This window comes from Watersipora subatra, chromosome 9 (genome assembly GCF_963576615.1).
Source record: "Watersipora subatra chromosome 9, tzWatSuba1.1, whole genome shotgun sequence".
In the NCBI taxonomy this organism is placed as follows: domain Eukaryota; kingdom Metazoa; phylum Bryozoa; class Gymnolaemata; order Cheilostomatida; family Watersiporidae; genus Watersipora; species Watersipora subatra.
In genome coordinates, this window is record NC_088716.1 from 2,541,463 (window position 1) to 2,551,372 (window position 9,910).

General features: G+C 36.6%; 1 protein-coding gene across 1 annotated transcript; it reads right to left on the reverse strand.

Moving 5' to 3' along the window:
- Nucleotides 1-411: 411 nt before the first annotated feature.
- Nucleotides 412-6,858, reverse strand: LOC137404191 (uncharacterized). The gene is made up of 5 exons (XM_068090354.1): nt 6,652-6,858; nt 1,999-2,127; nt 1,398-1,635; nt 775-854; nt 412-600 (listed from the first exon to the last, which is right to left on the reverse strand). The coding sequence occupies exons 1-5, from the start codon at nt 6,856-6,858 to the stop codon at nt 412-414; spliced, it is 843 nt and encodes a 280-aa protein (XP_067946455.1).
- Nucleotides 6,859-9,910: the final 3,052 nt, after the last annotated feature.

The window sequence follows — 9,910 nt, forward strand, 5'->3', positions numbered from 1 at the left end:
GACAACAGAGCTTGTCAACATCTCTCATAGAAGCAACCTAAAGTAGCATACAATAATCACTGTAAGATCTAATGTATAAATTATATTAATATATATACATCTTTGGACTTTATAAAAATGATCTCTGACAAGTGGGTACAGTTTACCAAACATGAGATAGAAGCGAACGCCAACAGTTTCATATGTTCAAAATAAACAAAACTTTTGCAACTTATTCATGATAAAACTTTTTTGCTGGATCAAGACTTCTAGTCTTGATTCAAGTCTAGAAAACATAACATATATATATATATATACCTTTGGGTTCAAATATTCAAACACTGAGCGAAGCACACCGGGAAAAAAGTTTATATGTTGCACACATTGTTGTAGAGTTCGTATGGAAGGAAGAGGAAATGCCATGGTTAACAATTATGTGTAGCCCGTTGTTCCACATGCAAAGCGTAGCTTTAAAGACTTTTTAATAGTCTCCAGCTCCCAAGCAAGACCGCGAGTGCTTTGTCGAGATAATGCTGATAGCCGGTCCTTGTTAAATAATATGCGCATATTTATCTCATGCTGTCTAAGCTTGGCTTCACCCTCCCTTTTCTCTTTCTGTGCCTAAAACAACAAAATTATGAACACAACCCAAGCAAACGGAAGTATTTTAAGACACATATTACAAAAATACATGAATGATTCAATGTGCAAAAACACCCCCCACTGTAACAATTGGACAAAAATGTTATTCTTTACAGAAAAACGGCAGTATGTATATATAGTGTATATAATTACCTGATTGAGTCTTTTTTGAAGGTCAATAACCTTGCGTTTGAGTTGGTCAACCTCCGAATCACTGGTATCATGGAGTAAACCTAGAAAGGAAAATGAACATTGAGGAATAGACATTAAGTTTCTTTGAAACAACTTAAAATATTCGATTACTCAGCATTCACGCTGTCCTGTGCTTCTCACCCTCGTGTCTAAAGATGATGTTTAAGGTAGATGAAAGGTTGAATGACAAAAAAATCCCAGCTGTTAGTATTTTGTTAGCATCATTCTGTTAGTATTTCTTCAACCAGACATACAATAGTAAAAATGTTAGCTGTTTGGTGATATGTTAGCCATACCATGCATTTCAGGATGCAGCAAGGCACAACACATATTAGTGTTAATTGTGATGGTAGCAGAAATCTATTACTGAAACAGATGAATCACGTGCAATACTACATTAGCAATACCATATGCCGCTATCTACTACACACACAGCAGTTACACACTTAAAATACGTACCACTTTGCTGAATTGGCTGCATGTGAAAAATAGAGCATGGCAATAAATTGTAGTCAATATGAAGAAATCTTTGTAACAGGTTAAAATGTAACATGAAATTTGATTAAAATTCCACCAAGTCTCACCAAACTGTCCAACACTGCCAGACTCATAAAAATCAAGGCAGCTAGTCGTGGGTAAAGCAACTGCATGAGATGCATGGCTGCTACTGCTTTGGTGTCGGCCTTCTATGGCCTTGTGCCTCTTGGCTCTCTCTGTCTGAGGGTGTGGTCTTTTGTGAGCAAATACAGTAGGGATAGCTCCAGGTTTCAAACGTCTCTTCTCAGTCTTAGTCAAGGTAAACCAATGCTCTTCAAAAGGTTTCTGTTAAATATTTATCAAACATATATCACACATAATATATCATATAATTTTCGGTACCAACATAAAATCAGGTCAGTAAGTACATGTACAAGCAGTATGATTGCAGGCCTAAGGCTGCTGCTTGATTTTCTTCTTGAAACATATATTGATGTGATCCATGCCAGGGTCATAGTGGTGGTGGTGATAAAGACTTGTTTTTAATCTACAATTCACCCAAATCAATGATACTTAACTCATTTCTTTCTTTAATCTCCCTCTAGCCTAAAACACCAACTAGCCAAATGTCATTACTGTTCCAGAAAAAAAGTAGTAGAAAAAATCTGAATTATTATTGTTTTTATTATTACGAAAAGGGAGACTCACCTCACAGAGTACAGTTGCGCTGCTTGGCTCTAGAAGTTTAGGGGCTCTTGGGTTGCTGCTTGCGTCCAACCTACTGACATTTTGAACCCATATTTTTCTTAATGAACTTTCTCGAGGGAACTGAAAAAACTGCAAAACAGCTTCAGGTCGGTTTGTGCACTTAACTGCCCAGCAATTTACCATTTTAATATACAAACCGCAATCGCGTCTACAAGGCAAAAGATCGAATGAGCCTTGCAAATTATTTTGGCGCCTGTTCTTGTTTAGACAGGTATTAATCAGATTAAAATGGTCGGAAACCACACTTCTTGTATTTGATTAGAAAGCAAAATTTTTGGTTATTTAAATGGTATTGTACAGGTCTAAATCCACAATCTCTTTTTTTACAAAAAAGCGAAGTATTGAGAGCAAAGTACAAAAATGCTATTAGAGATCAGTATGCCGATCGGGTTTGTTTGGAAACGAGCGTTTTTGCTTCTGGTTTTTGGTCAAAGGACTCCGTGAAACTATACGACACTGATCAGGAGAAGGTTATCTTTGTGGTAGAATACAATACAATAATCACTGCAGATTTTTTCAAAAGCAAAAAATCTAACCATTTTGGTATTGAGATAAGTGAGACAGACATAAAGAACGATAAAACTGATAAAGAGACTTGTTACACTGGCACAGGAAAAAGCAGTATATCCCTCACCTGTACGACTATATTAGTCGATAGAGTTGTGGGCGCGGGTCGGCGTATGCGGTCGTGGTGAAAGGCTATGCGTATACGACTGATATCGTTGACAATACAACCCGCTTATAATATTGCAATACATTTTTCACCTGCACGACTATATTAGTCGATATATTGGTGGGCGTGTCCATCCAAGCTGACCCGTAGATTTTTTTGTTAGGTGCTCCGTTGTATTAGGACACCACGCGTTTTCCGGAGAAATAATTTATTATTCTTTCGTTGGACAATTCTTCAGCGCTAATAACTAGAACATAACGCTACGCTAGATAACTAGACTACTAAGCACCATAGATTTAGGCTTAATGATACGCTAAAAGAACTTGCGCAGTTTGGTCGTGTCATGAGAAACAGAATAAGAAAATGTCCGAACTGTACTGTACCATTTGTTAATTTGTTACAGTTATAGTATTTTTATTGTGTTAACTTTTATAGTAATGACAGTGGCGTCCGAAGATTTCTCTATAAAGTGAGCCTCAAATAACGAAGTAGTTGTAATTTTTTGTTTGTGAATTTCCAACATAAAAACGAGCATTTTTGTGTAAGTTTTGTTAAGTACCGCGCGAGCCAGAAAACAGAAAATTATTTGTGTTGGTGCCATCACAGCCAATTAAGATTCAGTTTTACGTAATGACACAGATAATTAAAATAGCATCCTTGACTCTGATGATGGTGAACGTAATAGTTTTGGGAGAGTAAGGAACATTTTAGAGGATCGTTTTAGCTTCGAAGCGATTGTGGCTTCACATAGCTTTAGCAATGCACAAAGTGTTGATACATTGAATTTGTTTGCATAGTACTATTGGTTAACATGTTAGCAAAATCAAATATATAACAAAGTGTTCTAGATAAGTTTGAAGTTGAAGAAAAAATGGTATACATATCATAAAGAAAAATCGGCAATTTTCGGTAAAAGTCTGGCAGTAGCCCGATAGCTAAATTTGTACATGGGCAGCAGTTAAAGGGTAGCTCACAGCAAACACAATTTGGAGAGTTCAAGTCCGTGAAAACTATCTAGCAACCTCATTAGTCTTACACACAGCCAAGTTTTCAAACCCTGTTGATTAAAAAACATCCAAACACAGTTCAGTTGTAATGTATTTCTGAAATTACACACCTTATAAAGACCCAGCATAGGTACCCATAAGTATAGCAAAATAAAGGGAATTGATTGGGTGCAGGCTTAATTAACCCTATCCATAAACTGATTTAGCGAGGTGGCTGTACCATTGAATAACGATTCAGGACATATGTGTTTAATATCTTTGCTGAAGGTCATGTGTAGTTGAAAATTCATAATCACTACCTACTACGGCTGTACTGGTAATCTAAAATTCTGAACTTAGCCATACCTTAACTTTACAACGAGATTGATCCAGGTGACTCAAGTGTTGATTTCTTTGCTTAGACGGTACGTCAATTGGTACATATTTAACATTACAACTTTTTGACTTCATCTTGAGACTGGAGACCAGGCTCCTCAGCTGGGCATGAACCATATGAAGCAGCGCTCAGTTTATTAAAAAAAAGTTATTGTCATGAATCACCAGTGAACCACGCACAAAAAATCTAATACAGTAAAACTCGGCTAACTCGACATTCACGGAACCGAAGGAAAGTGTTAGAGTTATCAGCGCGTTCAAGTTATGAGAACACTCACAAGTGCATGTATTATTGTATTTATCAGTACATATACAAACTATATATAAATCAAAAGCATTTATTGCTTGTTTCAAGTTAAGGGACCTCTCATGTAATGTTTTAACAATTTTTATCAGAAAGTATAAATTTTTTCCTCTTATTACTTGAGATTCGTTTGTTTGTTTTTGGTGATGTGACGCTTCTCCTTGCTTGCGGAGGGGCTATCCCCAAGCGGATGTTTGGTAAAATTTAATTTTTTGCAAACCTTTAAAAAAGTCGTTAACGGAAATATTTTGTCGATAGTGGTAATAATGACGCCTAAGAACTACTAAAAGTTGTTGTTTATCTCTATGGCTTGGAATAAAGTGATATTCTAAAGCGATAACAATTGTCTCGGTAGCCGTTGGGCAAAAAAACTGTTCGAATTAACGAAGTTAAGGTCGAGTTATCTAAAGCATTTTATCATTGCGTGGGAACGGACCAAACAAATCCATTCGAGTTAACCATGTGTTCGAGCTATCCGAGGGCGAGTTATCCAAGTTTCACTGTATATGGCTTGAAGCAATAAAGTCTCTACAATATGTCTTTTCATTTTATTGTTTGTTTTATGAACATATCTAACAGCTCATTTTATATGCTGGAGGCGGTCAGACTGTTGGGGCGTCTCCTTGTTATTACTTATATTACTAGTATCACGCTACCACCACCTCATATTTTATTGTCTGATGTTCTTTTGTCTGTGTTTTAGCTTGCAGCATTATGGAAAGAAGTTGTAGCATTTGCGATAGCACAGGAAATGTATCTAAAAATAAATGTAATGCATGTGGTAAGTTTGTCTATTTGTTTTAAAACAGTGAGCTCGCTGCCCTTTTAATTCTGCAATATTTATAATAATTTGTTATGATTCACAGACAAAGCACCCAGTCACATCAAAATAAAAGTAAGCTGTCCTTAAATTTTCCTTTTTGCATTTATTTTTAGTTGTCAAGATGAAGTGCCAGTGTGGGGCCATTAGTGCCATCAATGCCACAAAGTGTAGTGCATGTCGTAAGTCTAAAACAATCATCATTTAAAATCTTCTGTGTTAATACTAATAGTCGTGATTACTTTGCATGGTCTTTTAGCATTGAACTCTTTTTTTGTTTTGCCTAAATCTCACTGTTCTCGATAACAGCTTTAGATCATCAGAACTCCACCCCATGTGGAAATGCGATGTTGGTTTAGCATGCTTTGCAGCGCCAGGTTATCCATCAATGTCAAAATGTAAAAGTTTTATTCTGTATGCGATAGTTTTATCTGTACCCATTTATTGTTTTCACAGCTATCATCTTCCGTGATGTGAAGGCACAGACAAGGATGTCTACACTTAAGAAAAGGCTGAGGAGGGCTGGGAAGAAGACCACTAAATACTATGTGGATGTACTGGAGCGTGCTGTGAGTGAAGTAAAATATATTTTGCTTTACGTCAAGTTATAAGACTGACATGCCAAATTGTGTAAATAGAAAGCTTTAAATACGCTCAGGCTCAACTTTAAAACAACTTACTTTTGCGGCTGCAATTCAGGTTTTGTTTAAATTGAAAATGTCCGAAAGTATGCAGATATCAAAGTATAGTAGATTCAGATACAAACGTGGTTAATGTGAAAAATCACTTGTAATATTGGTTTTGAAGCCTTGTGATGGCGGTGACTACAACACTATTGATTGGTCCCCTGAAGCTTAACATGCCAGTAATAGTTGCACAAGCCCAACTGAGTATAGGACGGCTTTCCTTAATAGATGAAATGAATAAGACAACAACCCATGCAAAAGAGTTATTTTAGGAATACCTATCATCCAAATAACTGAGAAAATAGTGCGAATTCTCCAAGCTCAACAAGTCTGAACCAGCTCACGTCTAGTGCAATGGTATATTATCAGCTAGCAGAAGATTTGCTTTTCATGTTGTTGTTGTAATTCATGGTATGAACGAATGTATCATACACTCTTATAATATTGTTTGTGTTCATTTTACAGGTTTATCTGTTTTATGCCTGGTATTCAAACCTTCAGGCAAAGGTACCATGTCTACTATTATCGAGGAAAGATGCCACCAGACTGAAATTGTGTCAGTCATCAAATAAGCGTTCAATGATATGACAAGATGTAGTAAGTTCCCTTGGTCTTTTCAATGTACAGCACAACTTAATTGCCTGTTTTATATTACATCCTACTCCCCTATGTGATTGTTTTGTCGCAGAAGACTATGTGCAAAGGACCTATAAACCGTATAACCCCACATCTGCTTCCACATCAGCTACTACATCAGCTTCCACATTTGCTACTTCTACATCTGCTCCCATATTGACGTCTACATCTGCTCCCACATTACCTTCTACATCTGTTCCCATATTACCTGCTACATCTGCTCCCACATTAACTTCTACATCTGTTCCCACATTACCTCCTACATCTGTTCCCACATTAACTTCTACATCTGCTCCCATATCATCTACTCCTACATTACCTTCTACCTCTGCTCCCAGATCAGCTACTACTACTACTTCCTCAACTACACCAACACCTACAAAGGCTGTAAGTATAGTATTCCTAATATTTCGTCCCAAAAGAAACCAAAATTTTAAATAATACAAGATCTTTAGAGAAACAATGCATATGAATTGCTTCCCATTGTTTGGTCATCTTTCTTCATACAAATTATGACATATAAGACAAACAGTTCAGAAAAACTAATACAGACCCAGCAATGAAATGTTCAATATCGTTTGTTGTAGAAAATGTGTGCTGACAAAGCATGGCACACACAAACACACAAAGTGAGTAAAGTCATAGCTCATTTCTCACTGTCTAATTTTGTTGAACCTCAGTCAAGCAATTTCATTGCTGATATGTTTGTCTACGCCATGAGATATTTACTTTGCAATTGACCTTTACTCAAATTTAAAGTACCCATAATTTCTGAATGCCATTGACCTCAGTACTGTTATTTTCCAGTGTAAGCAGAGAAAAAGGCCGAATAAGCAGCGCTCTAGTAAGTAGAAAATGCTGTTTCATTTTTCATTGTCGTTGTGTTGAATCTCTTATCAATTGTACAGTAATGCGCTATGACCATGATGGAATTAACTATTTTGCTAATTTATTTTCTCTTAGAGAGGATGGCTGCTATGCAAGTAAAATTTTTCTTCTGTTTGGTGCATAGGCAGCAAAAACTCTTGTTATTCTCTTCTTTCCTTCCCTCACCACTCTTCTTGCGAGGAGAGGTGGGAGGAGAAGGAAAGAAAAGAATAAAAAGAGTTTTTGCTGCCCATGGGTGGTGTCTTTTTTTGCCTATAGTGGAATTCACAAAACAACCCTGCAATACTATTGGTTATAACAACCTGGTGTCGTGATTTTGTTACCATTTTGTTTAACATGTCATAATTTGACATGTTTGTATTTTAATTGGCAGCCAAATAACCACAACACAGCTTGCGTTTGCCTCACTCACTAGCAGCTTTGTCATAATCACGACATGCCAACAGCCCACAGGGTGGCAGTAAATGATCAAATAATTTGCTTTCTTCAGCTAACAATGGTTGATTTCAGGTCTGATTCGGAATGGGCTTTTTGCTTGTACAAATTACTTGTTGCGCTAACATGCTGTGATATGCACTGGTTGCTAGCAGCTCAATCATTGCGTCTTTTTTCACCAAATATATGGTTTTTCTTTGTGGTATAGGAAATACTACTCCAGCAGAATATATTAACCCAAACAATTCTGACTCAGATGCAGAAGAGATATTGAGTGAAAAGTTGGTAAGTTGATGAACAGTCAAAGGCAATGTTCAATGTTTTCAACTTTTCCAATGTTTTAGAGTAAACATTGAAGTATACCAAGGTCCAAATCATGGTAATTTTTCGTCTTCTCATGCCATTAAACATCTATAATCCTGGGGATCTATCCTTTGGCAAAAGATTGCCTAAAAGGACTAAATTGGTTAATTAACTAGGTATGATCATTACAAATACCTGAAATGGTGTACTCGGTATTCTATGTGTATTATTTTTAAATGACGTTCAATATCTTATGGCACTGTTTTATTAGATAGGTGCAAATTTGATCAATTTTTTGTGTCAGCAATGGGTAATGTTACTGTCGAGAAAAGACAGCTTGACACATATTTGGAATGAAAATTGATATTTTGTGTTCAAACAGTTTCAACATCTGGTCATGCGGGGACTACATTCACTACCACATGATACAAAATGTTTGACATAGATTTTCTGCCCCTCCCCTCCTCTCTCTTTCACTTTTCGATTCTCATAATTTGTTTCTGAATCTTTTTCAGGACAAGAATGGTGGAACACTGTACCTGGTCAAGTGGAAACATTATTCATCACAGTAAGTCACGTCAGCCGAATGTCTATTAGGGGCGAATATTCATGGGCTGAGTCGTGACTAAAATCCATGCTTTTAGTCATGACTCAGCTTCAGCCAGTCAATACGATGAAAATAACAATTTAGCAGAGTATACACAAATCAGGATTATCAACAATAGAGCAATTGATGCTGTATTGAGTTGTCATTTATTTATTTAGTCATTGCTGCAACAAAGCACAATGACCTTATGTTAAGAGCGGAAACATGTAGCATCTTAAAACCCACCAGCTGATCAGACTAATAATCATCTCAATTTTATTTTGTTGCAGAAGTAACACCTCGGAGCCCTTTAGAAATCTCAAACAAACTTTGGCACTGCTAAACTATAAAGTGAGTTTAGCCAGTTACACAAGCAAAAAAAGCTTTGCTGAAAGTCTTATTGTTTACCTAATCATTGATAAAGTTTGCCACAATCATGAAGTCAAATCTGCACAACATTCATGGCTATAGGTCGCCCGATTTTTGTCAGGCAATGCATTCATATCATACAAGTTAGTTGCAAGGACATCAGCCGAAAAGAGTATCGCCTCTCCAGCTGAATCATCATATAACCATGTGTTTTTACTGGGTAACTAATGCACATCTTGTTTTGTCACTTCAGACAGCATTTCTTTACCGTTTTTCCTTCTTTTGCAGGAACATGTACAGTCAACATGACCAGCAACTCCTATCTGCCACCAGCAAGCATCCACATACACAGACATTCTTTACCTTTTTACCACAAAGTTGTATAATATAAAAATATGTAATATAATAGTAATATAATATATCAATTAATAATCAACAGAAAATAACACTTTGTTGCAATTATCAATTCATCAGATCAAACTACCCGGCTTGCATTATTCTATTTGAGGATTGGTAACAATAGGAAGAAGAAATAGAATAGAACGGAATCTTGCTTACTCTTGAGTGGAGTTCCCTACACAGCTTTGTTGTGATCCTTTGTGTAATCTTATAATTATGTTTAATAAAAGTGATCACATGGACCTCCTACACATAACCACAACATTCTAACACAATTCTAATCTGTTGTCCAATCAGGTTGATTTATGCAACTTGCTCACCTGCTTAGTCCATACAAACCATCATAACGTTTTCGAAGCCTTAGGATGTGC